Raw genomic sequence first — 25,151 nt, forward strand, 5'->3', positions numbered from 1 at the left:
GCGTCAAGCTGTTTCCTCTCAACTCCACATGCCTATGCCATTAAATAGCTCCGGGTGGGTAAGTTGCCCGTACATATAGAAAATTGGGTCATTTCTAGTGATTTATCGCATGACTGGTTCATTATGGCACACGGCATGACATGAGCCCTTAAAACGAATATCCAATCCCCATTCGAGGTTGTTGCGTCAAGTAATGGCGCTTCTACCTTTCCGAAGATTGGTTGGTACATCACCTTCGTCTCATCCTGTTTGGCATTTGCCGCCCATGCAGACCAGTTTTCTAAATCTTTCTTGGATCATTTCGCTTCTTCGCAGTGTTCATCTGGCGGAGATTACAGCCTCAAAGCTGCGGGGAAATTACTCAAGTTTACGGCAAAGCCACCGAACTCTACTTCCATCTCCACTCTCTCAATTCCAGGCCCGATGAGAGGTGGTGGAATTAGGGTTATAGGGGAAAACTTTGAGGGCAAGTTTGGCATGGACAGGAACCAGCTCTTGCACAGTACTTGGCGGATTGGGTCCCTGAAGGATTAGTTTAGGCCCCAACCACCGCAGTCAATGAGCATCCAGGCGACAGCCGAGGTTGACATATGCTACCCGAGTTGACGTGTGATTGAGGCAGCAGGCTCTATGGCGTCACACTTTTGTCTCTTGCCTCCACCCAGCTCTGTCCTCCACCCATGTTAGTGCATCCCGTCGTTGAGCAAGAACTCGGCCGCAGACAGCAAAGAAGTAGATGGCGGTCAAGGAAAGGTTTTCGCAGGAATGATTACGAACCAAGACAGCTGAGAAAGTGGCGTTGAAGAAGGTCCGTCTCTGGGCAGCACATCACTTCAGAATGGCTGCAACATGGGCATCGGGTGTTCAGAAGACCAATTGGGTCTACTTGTCGCGGAAAGCGAGCAAGACCCTGATGTGGGTGATCAAAGTTACGTTGATTGTCCAATAAATTCGACGGCTAACCCAGATCCAAGTCGTGCTGCAGACTCAGACATGTACCCAGAAAAGGTCGGAAATGTATTGCTTGGCATGATCATACGAGAGGGCATCGAAGTTTTGACTTGCTTACTGGCTTCGACCTGCCCATTCTGGCATATTCGTAAAGAAATTACAGACACGGCAACGTGATAATGTTACGCAAAGAGTAGCGCACCCGGCAAGTAACTAGGGAAGGAGAGCATATCAAGCGCCGCAAACATGGAGACGAGTTTTAAAATGTTCAGAGCTGGCGCCGGCGAGGAACGAGCACCTCAACCCCCCCGAGGACTCTCCGCACCAAAGACGTCGAGAGATGATGATGTCTCGAAAGCCCAAGGTGTAAACAGGAATCTGCCACAAGGTCCAAAGATGCCGGCCATATCATTACCCAAGGGCGGCGGGGCCATCCGGGGGCTAGGCGAGAAGTTTTCGGTCAATCCGGTGACGGGGACCGCTACCGCCCAGGTCCCGATTCCTGTGACGCCGGGCCGGGACGGCCATGGGCCGACAAGCCTCTCCATCAGCTACGCGAGTGATTCCGGTAACGGGCCTTGGGGTATTGGATGGAAGCTAGGGTTCGGCTCGATATCGCGTAAAACGGACAAAGGTCTCCCGAGATATGATAACAGCGACATCTTCAACTTTGAAGGCCAAGAAGACCTTGTTCCCGCGTTCAAAAAGAATACTGCAGATGGCACGTTGGTTGAGGATGGCAGTGGTCACTTTTCCCTCCACGTAGAGCAGAGAGACGACTGGACTGTTCAGCGCTTCCGACCACGGATCGAGTCGGGTTTCACTAGGATCGAGAAATGGACTAGCAACCTCAACCCGGGAGAAGAGCACTGGAGGACAACCGATGCTACGGGTGCCGTGACTCTGTACGGGCTGACGGATGACTCGAGGATTTTCGACACCGAATCAACCGGCATGAACAAGAGAATTTTTAGCTGGCAAATTTGTCAAACATATGACACAAAAGGGAATAGCACGCTCTACCAATATAAACGCGAGGATTCAAAAGGCATAGACTTGCGGTCGCCTAGCGAAGTCAATCGCTCTGCCGAAGCACGAAGTGCCAATCTATACTTGAAGTCAATAAAATACGGCAACCGCAAACCAAACCGACATCTCCAGTCATGGGTGGCGTTTGATGCAAACCAACTGCCGACGGATACCTGGATGTTCGAGGTCGTCTTGGATTATGGCGAACATGATCTTGTCAATCCGAAACTCAGCGAGAAAGGCATATGGCCGTGTCGAAAGGACCCATTCAGTATTTACCGCAGCTCATTCGAGGTAAGGACATACAGGTTGTGTCGGCGTGTCCTCGTGTTTCACCACTTTCCCGAAGAGTTGGGGACCAAAGACTATCTTGTATCGTCAACGACGTTCTTCTACGACGAGAATCCCGTCGCATCGTACATGACCGGCGCCCTAAGAAGCGGACACATGACAGACCCGGGGGGTGGGCCGACACTGACGCAGAATCTGCCTCCTCTCAACTTTGAGTACAGCACATTACCCGCTCTCAATGATTTGGATCAGTTCCCAATTCAGAGCCTGGGCGAGGAGTCCACTGAGGGCCTCCCGTCGGGTTTCTCTGGCGCATATCAACCTATTGATCTGAACGGTGAGGGCCTTGTTGGCGTCATATTCGAGTCAGGTGGAACATGGTTCTACAAAAGGAATGTGAGCGCGAATAACATGGTGCCTAGAAGGGCCGGGTCGGCCAGCAGTGGAAATCCCACCGCCCTGTTTCGACGACCAGTCGCCGTTAATGTTGCCCCGAATCGTTCGCTTGATGACTCGTTCCAGCTCCTAGCTCTTACTGGCGGTAGAATCGATGCGGTTGATTTGGAGCCGGGGCGTGCGGGATACTACGAGAGATGCATCAAAACAATCCAAAATCCAACTGGGGGATTTTGTACGACGGAATCGTGGGAACCGTTCAGATATCTTCCCAGCTTTCCAAACATCGATATAAATGATGCCAATGCGAAGCTCATCGACACGACAGGCGACGGCTTGGCCGACATCTTGATTTCAGAGGATGGCAGGTTCATTCTCTACCAATCGCTAGGAAAAGAAGGCTTCGCCACTGGGACCATCATTGCCCAAAGCATGAATGAAGACCGAGGACCACGAATACTGTTCTCCGATTCAGAACATACCATGTTCCTAGCCGACATGTCCGGAGATGGACTTCCCGATCTCGTTCGCATCTCGAGTCCCGGCTCTGTATGCTACTGGCCGAGCCTCGGTTACGGCAATTTTGGTGCAAAAAGGTTGATGGGCAATTGTCCAACCCTCGACTCTCCAGGGCAGTTTGATGCGACGCGGATTAGACTTGCAGATGTTGATGGTAACGGGACGAGCGATATAGTTTACTTAGCGTGCGACCATATCCTGATATGCCGCAACTGTTCGGGCAACCAATGGTTGGATCGCCAGGTAATAAGCCAGGTTCCGATTTATGACAATCTCACAAGTGTGCAGACAATGGATCTGTTAGGCAGAGGAACGGGGTGTTTGGTATGGTCAAGCGGCAAGCCGGCGGATGCAAGAGTCCCAGTGAAATACGTTGACCTGGTGAATGGCACAAAGCCGCATCTTCTTGTCCGAGCCTGGAACAACATGGGTGCAGAGACAAAGTACACCTACACCCCTTCCACACAATTTTATCTCGACGACGAGGCAGCAGGTAAGCCCTGGCATACACATATTCCGTTCCCGGTCCATTGCGTTTCCAGGATAGAGACCCATGACTATATCGGTCGCTCACGGTTCGTTACGCGGTATGCGTACCACCATGGGTACTACGATGGCATCGAACGGGAGTTTCGAGGTTTCGCGTCTGCAGAACACTGGGATACGGAAGAGTTCGCATCGCTAGACGGTGGAGCCTTAGACGACGTGGTCAACTGGGATGCTGCGTTCGTCAGCCCTCCTGTTCACACCAAGCAGTACTACCACACTGGCGCATATTTCGACGCTGGTGAACTCGGGCACCTGCTTGCCCAGGAATACTTTGGCACCCCTTCCACATTTGACGAAGCAGCCTTTGCTGGCTTCATCCAAAGTCAAAACCTTGGCACCGTGCTCCGAGGTGGCCTGGCGGCCGACGATCTGCGAGAAGCATATCGAGCGCTCAAGGGACTGATGCTGAGAGAAGAGATCTACACAGAGGATGGCACGCTGCGGTCCAAAATACCTCACAGTGTTACCTCCAACTCCTATTCGTTGACATGCCTCCAGCCTAAAGATATGAATAACCAGCACTCCGTGTGGCATTCTCAGCCCTTGGAAACCATGAAATTCCGGTACGAACGGAAGTCGGAAGATCCCCGCATCTCTCACATCCTCAATTTGAAGCGAGACGGGTTTGGCAATCTTCTTAAGAGTCTCATGATCTGCTACGGCATCCGTAATAGCAGTCTCAACGGGGCGGCAAAGGCCATACAAGAAGAGACGCTCATGACATACAGTGAGCAGGACTACACCAACTTCATTGACAATTCTACCGCGTATGTGTTGCCGCATCCAGCCGAAAACCGAGTGTATGAAATTACGGGTGTACGGCCTTTGCCCTGTAATCAATATTTCTGTGTATCAGACTTTTCTAGGGACGATTTTCAACCACTGAGAGAGCTGCGAGAGGTTTCGTACGAGACAGAGAAGACAGCCAGCAGCAGGTGGAAGCGACTGGCACATAAGTCTCGTGTATATTATAGGAGTGATGACCTCTCACGTATCCTTCCTCTCGGAAAGGTGGAAAACATGACTCACGCTGGTTGCTCCTATGCCATGGCATTCACACCAGGCTTGGTCTCAAAGTTTACGGGCAGCAACTTCACCCTTATACCCAATGCTATCGACACCTTTACGCAAGGTGGATACATAGACCTGGATAAGGATTCGAATTGGTGGGTTCCATCTGGGCGCAGCTACTTCCATCCATCTGCAGAGGCATGCTCGCAGCAGGAGTTGGCCGAAGCCAGAGCACATTTCTTTTACGGCAGGAGGTATGCAGACGTCTTCGGCAATTCAACTACTCTGTACCAAGATAAACATGACATACTCCCAGTCCTCACTATTGATGCCATCGGAAACGAGGTTCTAGCCTCCAATGACTACCGGACCATGCAGCCATACCTCGCTGTCGACATCAACGGCAACCGGACACAGGTCTCTTTCGACGCGCTGGGCAAGGTAGTTGGCTCCGCCTTGATGGGAAAGGAATCCGAGGCCCTAGGCGATAGCCTGGAGAGCTTCGCCAGTTACGTGTCAGCGGCAGACTTGGTAGAATTCTTTACAAACCCAATTGGCGATGTGACCAGGAGACTTCTCGGTACTGCATCGTCCCGCACCATCTACGACCCCGAGCAGTATCACCGTGCTCCGCGTAAGTGCTTGCCCATGTGGAGCGCGCTCATCTCTAGAGAACGTCATGTTAGTGATGTTGGTCTGCCTAAGACCCCCAGAATTCGGGTCAATTTTTCGTATTCCGACGGCTTCGGACGGGAAGTCCAACAGAAGAATCTTCAAGAGCCAGGGCCGATTGAAGAGAATGGACTACCGGTGGATCCGAGATGGGTGGCTACCGGATGGACCATCTTTAATAATAAAGGCAAAGAGGTGCAAAGGTTTGAGGACTTTTTTGACGATACGCATGGATTCAAGTTCCTACATTGTGAAGGTGTCTCACCCATTATCTTATATGACGCCGCAGAACGTGCTGCAGTGACGCTTCGCCCGGACCACTCTTGGTCCAAAACACTCTTTACGAGTTGGGAGGAGGTTACTTACGATGCTGGAGATCTCACTTTGACATCTGACCCTCGGAATGACCCAGATGTTGGAGAGCTCTTTCAGAAACTGGGAACGGACTATTACCTACCCTCCTGGTACGACCAAAGGCAAAGCGGTCAGCTCGGGCGCTTTGAGCAAGAAGCTGCGACCAAGTCTAGCGCCTATAACAATACTCCCAGCATTAGACATGGGGATGCCTTGGGACGCGGGTTCTACACAATGACGGATAATGGTACTCACGGCAAGATTATCACTTGGTCCATCCTGGATGTTGAAGGGCACAAGTTACAGACAATAGACGCTCTTGGCCGCATTGTCGACAAATCAGACTACAACATGCTCGGCAGCGCATACCACCGCATCAGCATGGACACGGGCGAGTCGTGGGCATTGAATGACGCAGCAGACTGCACTTTTCTTAACTGGAACGAGAGACGCCAACGTCTTCACACGACTTACGATCAGTTGCGACGCGTAACGAGTCATATCCTCCTGGACTTGACTTCACTAACGGGAGGAGTTGTGGATAGTATCATTTATGGAGACGAAATCCGCGGAGGACAAAATCGCAACTTGCGTGGAAGGCACTACAAGCAATATGACCAGTCTGGAGTTCTCACCCTGCCGTTGTATGACTTTAAAGGCAATCTTCTTAGGCAGGAGCAGCAGCTGGCAAAAAACTACAAAACCACAATTGACTGGAGAATCCTGGAGGACGTTCCATTGGAGGAAGAAATCTACGTCAGTGAGGCAAGATATGACGCACTCAACCGTCATATCCAAGGAACTACCCCGGATAACACGGTATCCGCCAACGTGTATAACGAAGCTAGTTACGTGGAAAGAGTCCAGGTCAACATGCGCGGCGAGAAAGATAGCAATGGCAATCCAATCTTTGAAGAATACGTAACCCATGTCGACTATGACGCACAAGGTCGGAGAAGTAGCATCCAGTATGGAAACGGCGTCGAAACCACGTACTCGTATGACCGATTGAGCTCAGAATTTGTCACGCTTCGGTCCAAGGGTCCAAGGAGGATCATACAAGACTTCACATACATATACGACATCATGGGCAACGTTACACATGTCGTCGACAGGGCGCAACAAAGTGCTTTCTTCCGCAACCAGGTCGTGGAACCAGGCACTGATTACACCTACGACCCGGTAGGGCGACTTGTCGAGTCCCGAGGCCGAGAACGGCTCAGCGCTGAGGTGAGCAACAATATTCTCGGACCTGCGGATGCGGCAACAAGCGCGCTGCCCTTGCTAGCAGAAAACGCACTCGCATTGTATACGGAAACATATGTGTACGATGCCGCCAACAACATTCTACAGCTAAGCCACCGGGGCAGTCAAGCAGCTAATTCGGGCTGGACAAGAAAGTACAGCTACGAAATACCGAGTCACATTAAACCGAGCGAAATGTCTAACAAGCTGACGGCGACCACTACCGGCCTTGTAACTGAAAAATACCTCTATGAGGGATTGGAAGGGTCCGCAGGCTTGATGACGGCAATGTCACACCTTTCAAGCATGAAGTGGGACTTTCGCGACAATCTTGCGGCTGTATCGGCTCAAGATGTGAAAGACGGGAGTCCGGAGACGACATACTATGTCTATGATGCAGCTGGTCAGCGCACAAGAAAGGTTACGGACCGTTCACGCAACGGAACTGAACCTGCTCGCAAGCTGAAGGAGACGGTTTACGTGACTGGCGTGGAAGCCTACCGCAAGTATTTAGGAGATGGGAGCACCATAAAACTGGAGCGGCAGACCTTCAAAGCAGTTCATTCTGACAAAATCGTTGCACTGGTGGAGGATCGCACAAAATTTGTCCTGGACAGAACCACAGATGCAGGGAATGGAGGGAGAAAATCGATGACACCCGCTGGAGAAAAACGGCTCCATCGATACCAGTTGGACAATTACCTCGGGTCTATCTGTGTCGAGCTTGACATGCATGGCAGTGTGATATCATACGAAGAGTACAGCGCGTACGGCAGCTCTACGTATCGCGCACTCCGTGTTGACGTCGACGCCGACAAGCGCTATCGCTTCGCGAACAAGGAGCGAGACACGGAGACAGGACTCTACGCCAATGGGGCCCGATACTACGCGCCGTGGCTGGGCCGGTGGGTCTCTGCGGACCCTGCGGGACTTGCCGGCGACGGGCTTAACGGCTTTGTCTATGCCAAGTGCTGCCCGGCCCGGTACCAAGATCCGGGAGGCGCCGAGTCGGAAGACTGGCGCAACAGCCTGGGCTGGATACAGCGAGCAGCGTTGAAGGTGGACGACTTCATCAACGATCGCCCGGTCGTGAGGGGCATCACCGACAGCCTACACCGTAGAGGTGAAGCATTGATGAACACTCCCAAGGCACTGATGGAACTGGCGCAGAAGCCTCCTCTGGAGATGGCTGAGACGGTCGGCGCGGGCCTTGCTGAGCTGGGTAAGGAAACAGTCGAAGCCGGCAGGAACGTGGCCGTCTATGCATACAAGGCGATCGCCGAGGGCGGGGACGAGAACTGGCGCAAGCTGGGCGACGCCTCCACGAACCTCAGCCTGAACACGGCGGATGTGGTTACGACGCTTGCCGGTGGCGCGGGGGCCGTCAAGTCACTCAAGAACATCGGCACGGCGAATAGGGTGCTCAACGCCGGCGGAAAGGCTGCGTACGAGAGCGCCAAGGCCACGGTCAAGGAGATGCCGGCCGTAATCCAGGAAGCCGCCGCCACCGCTTCCAAGACGGCCTTGGTGCCCACATTCGAAGGAGGGATAACGGGGGCGGATCTTCTTACGCATCTCGGCAAGGCCGCCAACGTGATGATGGCTGTCAGTAACAAGGTAGGCGAGGGCGTCAAGAAGGCAGTGGCGGCTGGCGCAAAGGCAAGTGGCCAGGCCAAGGGTCTGCGGGCAGCCATCAAGTATCTGGAGGAAGGGATGACCCCGATCGCCCGGGACTACCGTGCGTTCAAGTCTGGCAAGAAGAATCTCCCAGCCGCGAAGGACGTGACCATGGCCGAGGCGGTGGAAGAGCGGCTGAAAATGGGCACCTTGGAAGAGCCGCACGCGACTCGGAGACACCACGATATGCCGCGGACGCTCCAACCACTTTGGGATGCCTTCGACATCAAGTTCCACTGGACCATTGAAACCGATCTGGTCGAGCACCAGATCATCCACGGCACAGGCGGCTTCTTCGTCGACTCCAACGTGCTCTGGGCGCACAAACTTAGCGAGGCCAAGGACTTGTGGAAGCTTAATGCTGACACGCTGGAGACGATGCGGAAAGAAATCAACTCGACGTACGGATATATTCCCAGTGTGGGAAATTCGCTGAATGACGCACAAAGAGTGTGGTGGTATGCACCAAGAGGGTCATAGGTGCAAAATGAGCAGGTTGCGTACATCACTTTGTGAATTGAGACGGCATTTAGCTTCTCATCTTTTGCAGATAACATAGAGGGCACTGGGAACTAAATTTTGTCCCAATTCTGAAAGTCTAGGGTGAAGGGCTTGCGTCTATTTTACCATGTGAGCTATTCTATCCTGGTTCCTTAACTAATAATATCTGGAATGACTAGTAAATACAATAGGAGGTACTTATATCGCCAGTAGTTGATAGCATTCGCTCTATCGGCTCGCTAATTCTGGTTGTCTCTTACTGGGGCTTCGTGACTTATAGAGGCTCATGAAGAATAATCAATATTAACCCGAATCTATCGCGAGAGTTATACCCATACATTGCAGGGATCTTACTTACCGCTTCTGGCACTTATTGCCCAACGCCATGAAATTTACAGCTATTTTTGGCCCAAGTCCAGACTTCCCGTATTGTCATTGACATTGCTTGCACAATTCATAAACAGACAAGGGGTTGTGTTTCCGTGGCAGCGGGTATATCTGTTGATACTGATTATCTAAGAACAATAGTATGTTCTAAGGGGCACGCAGCACGCTTGTCGGAGCACATTGAACTAATCCTACTCTTGTGTTATGAATTGTGGGAACCATTTTTATTGTCAGTAGCCCCCTGTTTAACTTGTATTTTAACTAAGCTATGCACCTTAAGGATAATAGGACTTGCTTTTTCTTGTTAACTTATATATATTATACTCAAAGGTCCCGAGCATCTGGGAAAGTTAAGTTCCTAATAATAACTTTTTCTTATTCTTTTACTTTTAAAAGTAAATTAATTTTATTTATATTTTAAAATATAATGATTTTACTTTTTCTTTTAAAAATATATTAGTTCTATTTTTATTATATTTTTTTTATTTTTATTTTCAAAAGTAAATTAATTTTACTTGTATTTTAATATTTGGATTAGGAAAAAAATATTATATATTTAAGAGATACTCCACTTTTATAGCTTAATTAAGCCTATGCACCTATCTAGTTATTCCATATATATTACGACCTGGTTCCCCGTAACAGTTAAATAGCTGGTTCCATTATAGTAATTGCCATAATAGTTATTATTAGCCTAATCTTTTGCCCTATTTAGCTTAAAAGTATAATGGATCGTTACAATATATAAGTATTCTAGCTGCGCTTAGCGCCTTTACTTTCTATCGAGTTAGTTATACTAAAGCTTAATATAAATTTATATTAAATTATAGCGCTGGCTGCATGAAGTAGCTTAACTATTTCTTACTAAATTATAATATAATTCGCAGTAAAATAAGTAAATAAGAGATAAGAAATAAAAAAAGCATTAAAAAGAAATACTAATAAGTAATAGTAATAGTAATAGGTAATTTATAATTTTATACACAGGAGAAAAAAAAATTTATTATATGTTGTTTTTTATAGTTTAATAATTATTTATAATAATTTATTTAAATATATTAATATTATATTAATAGTTTATTACTGTTAATATAAATTGCATTATTATATACATATTTTTTAATCTTAAAGTATTGCTTATATTATTAATTTTTAATAACCACTTAGAGTTTGTTATTGGTATTTTTTTTTCGTTAAGCTGACTTTGGAAAACCTTAGGGCCATTAGGTGTAATAGTTGCTTGCTCAGTGAATGATATATCTTCTTGAGATATTCCCGAATTTAATGTAATAGACCCTGCTTCCAGTTCTGTCTCGGTAATAATTGTAATACACTGTGCCTCTGGTTTGCAACCCTGTGTATAATATGGTAAGTGATCGGCAAGGTTTTTCAAGATAATTACCCGAGAATTTGAATCCAGTAGGGAGCTGGCGGTAGCTTGGATCCATTCTGAAGAGAACTCTGTCTGCAAATCAAAAATAACCTGCAAACCTTGTTCACCAGATAGAGTAGCGACATTTTTAACAAATTGCTGCACATTTTTAGTTGCTGCAGCTTTTAGTTCCTCTCCACCGTTGATAGTGGTGTATCTAAGATGGAAGAGAACATCTGTGATGCTTTTGTAGTTAAATAACTTAACGGCTTGCGGTAATTCTAATTTCCACGTTGAGATTGCACCAGCACCTTCGAAGGGGAGATAACGCTCTGATGTAAACTGTAGCTCAAAAACGCCTGTATCATTCTGACCGGAAGAGACTGCTATGGAGTTGATTGGGACTCGGCTGGTAGTAAATCGATCGTCCAGTTCATTTGTTTCATTGTTATTTTTGTTAGAATAGCTGCTTGCATCATTAACGCCTATTGGATGCACCCTGTACGAGTGGTTCAGTAAAGTCAAAGTTGCATTGATTCCCGTATAAGGTCCAACTACACAGGGAACCGAGACAGACAATGACTTTATGCGCCGCATGTAATGGCCTGGAAAATCCATATCAAACAAAATCTCTGCAAATTTGAACTCGCAGAAGCCGGCGATCCTTAACTGGAGGAGTGCCATCGGATTGATCTGTCGCAAAGATACAGTCTTTAAAATTTCACAATCATGACCTCGATTGTCCAAATACGCTGTTTGAAGCCTTTTAAGGGATAGATGTAACTCTTCGCCGCACTGTATCCCATCCCGTTTGGGGTCCCAATATCCAAATTGAATAAAAGGTATTGGAGTAGCTTTAGGTCCTCTTTCAAAAATGTATGTAGACTCGGCTTTCTTGGCTAGATCGTACGCAAGTGTATACATTTGATAGAAGATATTTCGGACCGAAGCCTCTAAGTAGCTGTATAGCTCAACGTTACTGTATTTATTTGATAGAAATTCTATTATTTCTTTCGTGTCGTCGATTGACTTTTCCTGATTGGCGATGTCTTGCTCAGAGATCATAATACGGTGTATCTGAGAAGCAATCTGCTTATTAATGGTGCTACACGTATTTAGTAGAGCTAAACAGTCCGAGGTTATCTATTAACTTACATTAGCTCATAGCCAGCAGAGTTTGCCTGGTAGACTCTATCTTGATGCTGCTTGATATAACCTGCTCTTTTAATGGCCGTGGAGGAGTTGTATGAGTGTGTATCAGCTCTCGCACGGAAAACACGTGCTTGAATTTGAAACGCTTGTGAAACATCGACTGCAAAAGATGATCCCACACCCAGCGGTTGGCCGTTAATCTCAACAACAGGTAGATGCGATAAGACGCCTGCAATGATATCTTCCCCAGTCGCTACATCACAGGCATCCTTTGCTCTCTTTGCTTCCTCTAAGTCTAACTTTTCTTCCCTCGTCAATGTCAGATCCCCTGTCATATTTGGAGCAGGAATTTCCATCTCAATCTCCTTATATTCGAGATCAGACTCCTCTATGCTTAAACCTGGTCTACCAGCAAGAGAGGAGTAGTAGCGGTATCGCGACAATGGGACATTTCTGCTTTCTCTTATAGCTTCAAGAGATAATTTGGATTCTTTTAGCTGTAAGTTACGAATATCTAGAATCCGAGAATTTGCTGCAAGTTCTTGCCGGCAGCGCATCAACGACAATGCTTCGGCATCTTTTCTCTCCCTGATATTAAGAAAAAACCTAGATGCGGCTTTAAGCTCATCACAGAGTTCGATGGCTTTCTGCAAGATGTAGACGAAGCGGTAGTTGGGCATTGGGTCATGTAGATCATTGAGAAGACCAGCCGGATGTATGCCTTGGGTGGCTGAAGATATTAAAACTGCGGGATCGGCCGTGAGATCCCAGAGCGGGGATGAAATCGATTTTTCTCGAATATTGTGAATCCTTAGGTCTATTAGTTCTCTTAAATGTCGTATTTGAGCATTATCTGGGATACAGAAGTAGGTAGTCGTGGAGAATCTAATAAGGTTGGCCGCTGAATTGCTTTTTCTATGGGCTTGCATGGGGCTAGGGGCATGGTTCAAAGGAAATGCTAATTCCATATTAGCTGAAGCATTACTGAATGCATCCCACTTTTCAAGCAGTGACAAATAGGTCTGCGGTTTGGGTTTCTCCGTCTTCGATATTCGCTGTGGTGTAGGCCCGGCGATATGTTTCGCTAAAACATATAGCTGAAGCGCATGAGGGAATGCTTCAAGAGAGCCCTGACGACAATACCAGTCTCCATAAGCAATGAGAATCTCTAGATATTTCATTACGGTCCACTTCATGTATGCGAGTGGCCGATTGCGGGCGACGACATGAGGTGCAAAGGGAGTATCTCGCCACTTCCCAATCACTCCCAGGTAGTCTGGAGTCTGTGGTTTTAGGCTGCTGAATAGCGCCAGTAAGGCGTCTTCTGTGCGAACACGTGCAAAAGGTCCCCACTTCCAAGCAGAATCACCTGCTGCGTAAGGATTAAAAACGTAGTGGCAGCACTCTAAAGCTGCCTCGAATTTTTGAGTCTTTAATAGTGCGTCCGCTAATTGCATCGGAGCATGAAATCCCATTTCCCAAAGATAGAGTGAATAGGGTTCACCTCGCTCGTTTGGCACCAGCTGGAGGAAATCGCCAAATGGCTGCCTTTTCTCAAGGTAGAGTTTTTGTAGTGATTGGAAGAACAGATTAAGAGAATCTGTTTCGGTGACCTGATCCAGTAGTACATTAAGGAACTTGTGGCTAAAAGAACTGCTTCCCGGCTCGAATCTTGAGTCTGAGCTAGGCATGTAATGCATATACGGACCCGTGCGAAGCCTCTGCATATTGTTGAGATCTTGAAGAGAGTAGATGAACATATGACCCGCAGCTACTCCAAAAGAGGTCGGAAAAGGGCTACGAGGGGTGCCTAAGAAATGAAATGATGTTCTCAGCTCTCCAGGGAACGTCCTGAGTGGTATATCTGCTCGAAAAACGTCAAGCCCATGGAAGTCAAATCCACCTATGACTTTAAGATCAGGATTAACTACCTCGATCTGAACGAAGTTTGGGTTCACATGTGGAATAAATAAATATTTGTCCAGACAAGGTACTACATCGGAAACTGGTTGATCAAAAATTGAGTCTCGGGAGACCTGCTTTGGTGACCAAGCGCCGTTTTGTAGCTCTGTCCAGCCAAGCTTAATTTGCCATGTTTTATGGGTTGTTGGCATCGGTAATGATATGGGGGCTGACCCATCAGGTACTTCAAGATTTGGAGGATGTTTACCGATGCTTCGTTCGACAGTTGGTATCCTTACAGCACTGGAGGAGGGGTTTGAGATAACGTGGGGGAGCATGATGCCAAAAAATATAAATATCCGTTTCCCGAAAACAATAGGAATAACATAGCCGCCTGTTTCTGGAAGGAGTTTCTTCCCGTCTGCGATGGGAATCTCATCAGCTGTGTAGGTAGGTATATCAATGGGAACTTTCTAAATAGAGGGCAGCCCCAACATTGTTAGTGATACCCGTCATGCCGATGTAACCAAATTTATTATAGAGTCACTTAGAGTAGTGAGCAGAAAGGAGGAGGAACTGTACCTTCCAAGGTGTCCACAGCTTATGATAAAGCGTAATCTGGGAGAATGTTCGATGGTAAAAAGAGAAAGGGTTGCTTCTTGTCCTGCCTACCAGATGGACAACGTGTGGCCGCTGGCTCTTATCTTCAAAGATGCCTTGAACGACAATGCCGGCTCTTTTGCCCAGCTCAAATAGGTAGTCCTTTAATGAATTTTGAATTGTCACTGCACTGATTTCCTTTTGTAGTAATTCGGATTCCATGATCTCGTACAAATCACTTTTATCGTCGCGAAGTGTCGGCTCGATATACGACTCTGGATATACGAACACCTTCCTATTAGCCGTCCACAAAGCCTGTTTTGACATCCACTTCCATCTTTTCTGGTCAATGCAGTGCTTAGAAACTGTGGGGTATCGCTTCTCTTCAAGCCCAAGAATGCATCGCTGGATGAAGTGTTGTACAGTAGAGATGGCCTGCTTAATGCGCGATGTCTTAAGAGCTGCCCCCATTTTCACATCTATTAAAAAGAATTCAAATAGACTATCTTCATCTACGATACCGTAGGGTTTTAGACAGGGATGGACGAGAAGATGGGCAACTAGGGCGTCCCTTTGCATCAACCGGAGTTTGTCGTGAAGTTGTTTGGAGATCTGCTCCCATTGTGCAAAGGAGTATCTTGACTTAATTAATGTGCGAATTTCATTGGATATTCTCCTCATTTCATCAAATTTTGCCACAGATATAGCCCACTTAAAAAGCTTCGAGACGTTAACGCCTACCTTGCGTGCAACCTCCAAAGTGGTTTGGATTCTGAGGAGAGGCGTTTCGTTGGAGAAGTCGGCAATATGAACCAATGCTAACCCATCCGTTCCAATGGTTCTCTTGACGTCTTCGACATCCCACTGAGTAGCTTTAGAAATTTGCTGTGCGATTTCCAATACCTCGGGACTTGATGAAGAAGCTGATTCAACCCATTTGAAGAATGCGACAAGATTGAATACTCCCGGAGTTTCTGACGTACGCAACTTGCAATACCCCTGAACATTTTTCAGGCCCTCAATGGTCGGATCATTTAAATCAAGTTTAAAGTTGGTTTTTCCAGAGGTAGTATGGAAATATTTAACCTCTTCCACGGAGAGGCAAAGATTACTAATACACATACTGGCTTTAGAAATCTTTTGAATTGCCGTTTGCATAGTCAAATATGCAAGCCGTGAAATAAAGCTCCGCATTGGTATTGAAGTGAGCACTTTTTGCGGTGTACTCCATTGGAGATCCAGTATTTGTAATCCAAGCACTTCAAATTCATGCAGGTGGCTGCCTTCTAGTTTAATGGCACCGGTGAGCCAGACTCCGTTCGATTCTGGCTGTTGGAAAAAAGGCAAACGTGTGCCATTTACCAAGAGATCTCTGGGTTTATCCATCCCAAATCTCACGAAGGAATAAACATCCGTCTCTGGGACTAGTAAAAATCCTTTGAAGTCTTGAGCGGAGTGAGAAGACTCTTTCTCTAACTCCAAAAGGCCTTCTAACGTTGATACAGTAACTCCATTTAGGCCAGTAGCCTTGAGCACATTGGCCAGGAGAAATGTGACCATCTCAGTTGATTCTAATCCCACTGCGTTTGCCATAGTTCCAATGACAAATTTTTCCCGTAGATTCCGCCTTAAGCGTGAGATCATGTGCTTGAGAGACCAAGCACTCTCATCCTTAGCCAAATCTTTAGTATCCTCTTGTAATACAGTCTGCCTTGCTGACTCTTCATTTTCGAGAATTAGAGCAATGTGACTTGTGAAAAATTCGTCGGCCTGTTTCCCGCTCTGAATTGTACCATCTAGAAAGCTAGTAATTTTCTCAGAGGTTTCTACTGGATATAGGCGGCAGAAAACTTTTTTTACGGCATTCGTGGTGGAGGTAATGTCAAGAACCGAAAGTTCAGATTCAATATTAGCGAGTCCGTCTAGTATGGTAGTAAGTGTTTTGGCGATTTGAAGCTTGGAGAGCGACATGCTTCCTTCTGGATCATTGCCGTGCACCATATAAGCCAGTTGTGGAAAGTTCAACGATTCTGTCGTACGCCCGAAGTCTCGTATCAGATCCATGATTTTAATAGGCGTTGCCTTCTTAATGGAAAAATTGAAGAACTGGATAATTTGAACAAGTTCGTGTGGTTGTACATGTAACATTTCAGCAAGTAACACATAACGATAAATAAGGCTAATATTGGGCAGTGTCAGATCCGCCCGCACCAAAGCCGCGTCAACAAGAATAGCGTTAAGCTGGGTTTGAGTAAGGTGTAAGGCGAAAAGGATAACAGGTAAATGATCAGAGATCTTCGCACCAGTAAGGAGGACTTGGCCGACATCATCAGGGACAAAAACGTTGTCAAGATCGGTGATATTCCGATTAAGAAATAGACGCCGATATAGTGAATTGGGGCCGGCGGTGTCTATTTCTGTGAAGAAGGTAAGCAAATCCAGAAGGGTAGCTTTTGTGACATCCTGAAGTTGCTTGAGTATGGCTATTTGCTGTAGCATATCTGGTGTGATGGTCAATTGTTGGGCATTCGAAGAGCCTCGCAGCGGGCTTGGGGAAAGGCCGGTTATAGCTTTATCCATATCTTTGATAGAGAATCCTGTTCGTAAACTGAGGCGGATAAATCGCTGCATATTATTCCATTCATGAACTGTAAGTTCGCTTCCATCCAAATGAACAATGCGGAGGGAGTCCAAGTTACAGGGATTAGCCAGTGAATGAGGATATAGCACGTTTTCCCATTTCACCACTTCACCCACTTTGGATCCTAGCTTCGGCCAGTGGCGAAGGATGTTATCAGACGGATGAATTAAGGCCAGGCAGCGTCCATTTCGTTCTTCAGGATTAGCAGTGTCGACTGGCTCGCCAATGAGATACACTGATCCATCTTCATCCGGATATAAAAGCGATTGGCCAGTGCAGTTATATGCTACACTATTACAGGCGATAAAGCCAAGTTTGTCCTCAAGTTTGTCCTTGGATTTTGTAATTGATCCGTCAATGTTTAAATATCCAAAAGTCTCTAATACTTTGTGAGTAACACTAAAGTAGCCCGAGCTATCTGGTAAAGTTGTCTGGTCGAGTAAGTTCCAGATAATTCCTTCAAAAGGTAATATTGGTTGAAGAGGATTAGGGGCATCAAACTTCTCAAATTTAGAAGCCACCTCTCCAATTTTTAGCACTGTGAGATTTCCCAGTCGCTCAAACCAGTTATGCACAAACTGGGTACATGCATCACGGCTGAGGGCTCGTGACGGCACAAGTGGGAATGGTGCAGTTAAATTTTGTGATCCAGGGAGCCCTGCTTGGTTTGCAAATAGCCAGTCGACAACAAATCTGTATTTAGAATCCATATTTGTTGAACTTCCGTCAACCCAAGACTTCAAGAGCGAATAGTTGGACCGAAGAGCTGGAATAGCATGTTGAGCCTGATCTATGTTATATACCCCATTGACATATGAACTGTCTAGAAGGTCGATAACATCAGAATAAGTTACACCCGCGCGTGGGAGAAACTGTTTCTTGAGGTACCGCAAGCCAACTTTGGTTTCATCATCCGCGCTAAGCATCTCACTCTCTGAGTCGTAACCCCAGTGCTTATGGACAGGCCTCAAGCTGTAACTTGGGTACTGATCCTTTGTCATGTCTCCTGGGTATATAATTTCGTAATATGATTTAACAAGAAACGATTCCTCAGTGATCACGACGTATTCTTCTGGGGTGATGTTCAGATATTCGGCTGATATGGCCCTTTTTCTCGCAGTTGTATGTATTTCCTTCCACTTGGCGTCTTCCTCGGTATCGGTAACTGGCCACTGGGGAGTATGAACAAAAGTTTCCATTAACTCAATCCTAGAAGTATTCAGAAACTGGAGATAACTTCTCATTGCAGCGAGAGGTTGGTGAAATGGCGGGGATCCCAATGGGTATTCATCTCCTGCAAGGACCTGGTATGCAGCGTAACAAATGTGGTGAGGCTCAGCCACTAACTCGTTACTAGTTTGTTCATACTCAACATTAAAAGTATCAACTTCAAATTCGGCATCAGTCGTCCAATGTATAGGGTGTTCCTGCTGGTGAATCACAAACGACTCCATAATTTCATTCGCCAAATCAATGTAAGGGATAAGCGTGTTTGAGTTCTCGCAAGTTAGCTGGATATGCTGGAGATCCGGACGCCGCTGTAGAAGAACATTCAAAGCGGTGTTCTTGTAGTTATGATCAAAGGTATTAGGGAATAAAGGCTCGCCTTTCTCATTAACAGATGGATCCACCGTATTATTTCGCAAAAACTGCAGTAGCTCGACGTAATAATTGGCGGGACTAAATACGGACAGACAATCATCACAATCATACGAATCCATTCCGCCGAAAAGATCTTCAAGGTTTATGTTGTAATTATTTGCCGCTGCTTGCTTTTGACATGTAGCCATTCGGTGCGCAACTGTGCTGGCACCGTCGATATCAGCGAGACCTGTGCCTTTAACGAAGCTGTGCATCTGCACTAACGCTGACTGGTTGCGGAGAACAGTGTCAACAGCTTGATCATATATTTCTCCCGCGAAGGTGGCTTCTATCCGGCTATCGAGTAACTCGATAAATCTCGAACGAGATATCTGAGCAACATCATGAGCACTGGTAATTCCAGCATTCAGGAGCGGCGGAAGGAAATCAGGTTGAGAGACTAGGAGTAGCACTCTTTGTATAGTTGCTAGAGACTTGAAGGTATTTTTCTTTCCTGAGACTTCGTCCAATGTCTCAGATGCATTTGTTGCCAATATTGACGTGGTTCGAAAATTGAAGGCTTTGTTCTTGTCAAGAAATTTAATCACACCTCTGCGAATTTCTGGCCCAAGATTTATCTGGGGGCAAGTTAGATTCATTCATAAAGTCTCTCCGATAGGGTTATAGCACACCGTATCCATCTCAATCATACGCTGAACCACTGCGGCGGGCTCCATTTGGAAGAGTGCATTTCTGATGTCACATCCATCTACTTTAGGACCGCTGCTTTGATTTATGTACCGGGCGAGGTCGTCAACCTCATTCTTACCAAGATAGAATGCAACATCTCGTAGAAATTTGGCTTTAGACCTCTTGAGAATCTCCTGGACGGCTTGTATGTTGTCTCCTGTAATGTCACCAAGAGCGCAGGCAAGGACTACTCTCGGATTCGATTGTACATCGTGTGGAATGGAACCATTTTCTCGATAGTATGAAATCAACGTTGTTTTTTTCTCCATTTTAGGGATCATAGCCTGTAGTAATTTAATTCGGGAGACTCCGGGATCACAAGCTCCCGAAATACCTAAGTCAATTCCTGCCTGACTAGTCATGTTCAGATACATATACGCAGAACGGTTTTGGCATTGATAAAAAGCTGACCCCACGATCAACTAAAAAAAAAAAAAAAACCCCCACGCTGGCGTTGTTTAATATATATATGTTCTTTGACACTGCGGGATTATCAATAACAATAGCGACGGCCGACCATTCGTCCATGCTTTAACATTTTCGAACCCGCTGCTTCGCTAGGAAGCCACACCGTTTATCTTCAAGAGATGGAGAGTTCGACTATTTCAGCCACAGCGTAGCTGGATAAGAACCGGAAGCTTAATTTTATTGCCATAGCCTTCTCACTCAGGCTACGGCGCTCTCTTAAGTCGGAGATAAGACGCGCGGTATAAGATCTACATGGATCCATACCGTCGCAACTTGCCTCAAGCTCATAACCCTTCCACAGTAGTTGTAACTAAACACATATCTAAGGTCACTATTTAATAATAACGCGCCATACGAGTGATGATAGCGATCATCACGTTGCCAAATGGAATGGTCAGTTAAAGGCATAAACGATAAAATCCAAGAACTGCTAGGGCCTTTTCCGTCAGAATCCCCATTAATATCGGCCCAAAATGACATGTCATATGGTTATATGAGCAAGAACAACTTACTTTGGAATGAGGATCCGATAGCGTAATGCATGGTCGGAAGTTCCGGGTGGACGGTCTGAATATGTTGTAACACATGCCGACTCACTTGGCGGGGCTGCCTAGCGATTTTGCCAAAAGCTTAATAGGGTGTCAAATGGAAACAGGGTAGACTCGCTGGAACATTACAACCATATGCCACAGTCAGTGACATATGTACGGGCGGGCCGCACCCGAGAATTGCAGCGTCAACAGTAAATCTAATTCTGCCACTCTTTACGCGATACAGTTAGCTAATATTAATCAGACTATGGCACCCGCCATGCATGCAAGCGCTTTTTATCTGTATAAATCTCTCGAAGAGCTACCCAATGCGTAATACTACATGTAGTCGTATTATAATTTAATAAATTTGGCCCCTGGACAACTATATGAAATAGTAGCTCGTGTATTTTTTATAGCAAGGGGTATAACTTAATAATTTAATAAAAAAATTATATTATATAATTAAATATATTTATTAAAATAAAATTAATTGAATTAATATATAAATAAAAAAAAAAAAAAAATTAAAAGCTATTATATATATTACTTTTATAATATAAAATATATATATTTTTTTTTATAATATATATAATATTATAAATTTTTTAATTTATTTTTTAATATTTTAATTATTAATATATAAAAAATATAAATATATTTATTTTTTTTAATAAATTTTTATATATTTTTATATATTTTTATATATTTTTATATATTTTTATATATTTTTATATATTTTTATATATTTTTATGTATTTTTATATATTTTTATATAATATATTTTTTATTTATTTTTTAATAATATAAGAAAATTATAATTATTATTTAATAAATTATAAATATTTTAATAATTATAATTAACTTAAACTAGTTTTATTATTTAATAAAATTAATTTTAATAATTTTAAATTTTAAAAAATTATATTTAATTAAATTAACTTATTATAAAAATAATTATATTTTTATATATATATATATAAAATAATAATATTTAAATATTATTATATAAAATATATTTAAAAAAACTTATAAGTAAAAAAAAATAATATATATTAATAAGCTTATTTTTATAATTTATTTTAATATATAAATATATTTTACTAGTAATTATTTAAAAGTGATAATAGTAATTTTTAATTTAAAATTTTAGTTTTTTTAATTATTTTATTTTTATTTTTATTATTATATAATAAGCTAGTATTAAATATTTTTATTTTAATTAAAAAAATTTTTTTTTTAAAATATTTTAACTTTTAAATTATTAAATTTAAAACTTATATAATAAGAGTTATTATTAAAAAATTAAATTATAAGTTAAACTTATAGTTTAAATATATTAATTAAGTTAATTACTTATAAAATTTTAATTATAAAAAGCTTTAATTAATTATAAATGTTAAGCTTATAAAAAAATAAAAAAACTATAAATTTTATATAATATTATAAAAAATTTAAAATAATTTTAATTATATTATTTAAATAATATAATATATAATTATATTTAAAATAATAGGAGTTATAATATTATATAAATTATATTAATAAAATTATATTTAATAAATATAAGTTTTTTTTACTAATTAAATATAATTATAAACTAAAATAAAATATATAAATATATAACAACCTGGTTACTAGATTCCTAGATGAGATTAGTAATATAAAAGGATTCCTAAGGGATAAACCTGAGGTCTAGGTTTATATTAGCAGATAAGTTAAAGGATTTATAAGTAATAGTAATAAGTAATAATAATTAGTTACTACTAAAATTAATAAGACTTAGTAAATTACACTTTAATTATATTATAATTAATATATTAATAATTAGCTATTTAAGTTATTTTAATAAGTATAAAAAATTAAATTTATATATTTAGTTAAATATTCTAGATTATTATAAAAAGCTATTTTTCCTAGTTTTCCTAGATTATAAGAAAAGCTAGCTTTCCCAGCTTTCCTTTCCTATACTAGCTAGTGCTTATAATTAGTTAGTCAGCCTATAATTAATCCGGGATATCTTACCTTATAGGCCTGTTATTGTAACTATAAGAGTCGGGTTATAATATAATACTCCTTTTTTATTAATCTTGCCCTTAAAACCTGGTTATTATAGTATATAAGTACCTACACCTATTCCTTTAATAAGTATTTTTTTTTTTTTATATTTTCTTTTTTTTTATTATTTTTATTATATTTAATTATAAGTGTAAAAGAGATAAAAAAGATATTTCTAGATAAAAGAAAAATAAGTGTAAAGGCTTTACTAATACTATACTAGAAAATTCTATTCTTATAATAAAGTCTTGTATTTATTATAAATCTCAGGGGTATAAGTATATTATTTTAAAAGAGGATTTTTATTATTATTTATTTTATATTAAAAATTAAAAATTTTATTATAAAACTTTTAATCTTATACTTTAATAAATATATAAAATTACTAGTTATTATTTTAAATTAAATAAGGAATTTAAAAAGGTAAAAGAGGAGTAGCTTATAATAGGTGTAAGGGTTAAATATTTTTATATTTAAAAGCGGGAGTAATTTAAAAAAATAAAGTGTATAATTACTTATAAAATTAATAATTTAAAAGAGCTGGAATATGTTAAAAAAAAGGAATATAAAAAATAAGAGGTAATAAAGGCTGCTTATCAGGCTATTATATTATAGCCTAATTCTTCTAGGGCTAACCCCGCTTTTTCCTTAGTAAAGCCTGTGGATTTTCTAAGGGTATAAAAGATAAATTTTAAGCTAGTGTAATTCTTAAGTTTTAATAAAATTTTTCTACTAGCACTATTAAATTTTTAAAATATTTAATAAATTCTTATATTTTTTTTTTTATTTTTTTTTTTTATTATATTTTATAATATTATTTATTATTTTTTTTAATTTTTATAATATTAATATTTTTAATTTTATATTTTTTTTTTTTTTTAATAATAATTTTATTTTAAATAATTTCTCTTATATTTTTATTAATTAATGCTTTTTCTAGTAATAATATATAAAAAATTAAATATATAAGTTTTTTTTATTTTTCTTATTTTTTAAAAAATTTAAGCTTATAATTTACTTTTTTAATTTTTTTTAAAATTTTATAAAAGCTAAGTTTTTTAAAATTTAACTTATTATTTAATTTATTTATTTTAATATTTATTTACTTATTATTATATATATATTATAATAGCTAGATTATATTTCTTTTTTAAAAGTTTAATTTTTTAAGCTTATATTAGTTTATATATTTAATTATTTTTTAATATATAAATTTAAATTATACTTTTAATTTATTATATAATTTAATTATATTTTTAATTTTAATAATAGTTTTTTTAATATTTTTTTTTTATTTAAGTAATTTATAAATTTTAAGTTTAAATTTATAATTAAAAAAAAATAATAATTTACTTATAAATTTTAATTTTATATTATTATATAAAAGTTATATAATTAAAAGAAGTTTTATTTAATTATTTTATTTAAAATTAATATAATAATATAATTATATTTTAATTATTTAATTAATTTATTTTATTTATTTATTAATTTATAAATAATAAGTTATACTAGCTTTATAATTTATTTTAAATTTAATAATAAGTGTTTTTTAGAATTTAAATATAAATATATTTTTTTTATTAAAAACTATTTTTCCTGGCAGTTTATAATTATATATAATAAATCTTATTATTATATAACTTAAGTTTTTTATATTACTAGCTTTTTTAAAAAATAAAAAATATATAAATTTAATAAGTTTATTAATACTAATAAATATACTATTATATATTATTTATATTACTAGCTTTTTAAATTATAATAGCTTAGTAATAAAATTAAATAAGATTAATTCTTATAATTATTATAATATAAGTAACAGTTATAATTTACTATATAACTTATATTTTAAGCTTTTTATTTACTAGTATATATTATATTTTAATATTATATTAATAATTTTATTTTTTATTTTAATAAATTAGTAATATTATTAGTAATATTAGTAAGTTATATTAATTCTTTAATATATAGTAGTAATTATATTTTAATATATATTTTTAAGTGTTTTAATTTATAGTTTTTCTAGTATTTAAATTTTATTATTATTTTATTTTAGTATTCTCTTATTAAAATATATATACTTTAAAAGTTATTTAAGTATTAGGTTTTTAATTAAGTTTTTTATTTTATTAAAAATAAGGTTATATTTTTTAATAGTAAATAAAGTATTAATTTATATTTACTTATAATTTTTTTTATAGTTTTTATATAAAATTTAAGCTTTTATTTTAAATATTTATTTAAAATATTTTTTTTTTTAATTTAAAGTATCTGTTTTTTTATTTTTAATTTTTTTATAATATATAAGTTTATATTTATAATTTAATAGAAATTTAAAATATTTAATTTATTATAAAAAGAGTTTTTAAATTATAATAAAATATATAATATTATAATAGTTAATATAGATTTTAATTTTATAAGTATTTCCTGTCCATTAATCCACTGGTTGTTCAACTGCAATAACCCGCCGATTGCTAGTAAACTGCCAATATGCATAAACCATGTA

The 25,151-nt window shown here is 40.7% G+C and overlaps 2 protein-coding genes across 2 annotated transcripts; one reads left to right on the forward strand and one right to left on the reverse strand.

Annotated features, from left to right (window-relative positions):
* Positions 1–1,197: 1,197 nt before the first annotated feature.
* On the forward strand, positions 1,198–9,174 carry GGI43DRAFT_388854 (SpvB domain-containing protein; the record flags this gene model as incomplete). Its single annotated transcript, XM_083204119.1, has 1 exon — positions 1,198–9,174. The coding sequence occupies one exon, from the start codon at positions 1,198–1,200 to the stop codon at positions 9,172–9,174; it is 7,977 nt and encodes a 2,658-aa protein (XP_083055261.1).
* Positions 9,175–12,105: 2,931 nt separating this feature from the next.
* Positions 12,106–19,849, reverse strand: GGI43DRAFT_388855 (uncharacterized protein; the record flags this gene model as incomplete). The annotated part of the gene is made up of 3 exons (XM_083204120.1): positions 12,106–14,481; positions 14,681–19,468; positions 19,523–19,849. 3 exons carry the CDS (start codon positions 19,847–19,849, stop codon positions 12,106–12,108), a joined length of 7,491 nt encoding a protein of 2,496 aa, XP_083055262.1.
* Between the last annotated feature and the right edge of the window lie 5,302 nt (positions 19,850–25,151).

Source organism: Trichoderma evansii (assembly GCF_050947405.1).
Source record: "Trichoderma evansii strain SZMC 28006 chromosome Unknown GGI43scaffold_40, whole genome shotgun sequence".
Classification (NCBI taxonomy): domain Eukaryota; kingdom Fungi; phylum Ascomycota; class Sordariomycetes; order Hypocreales; family Hypocreaceae; genus Trichoderma; species Trichoderma evansii.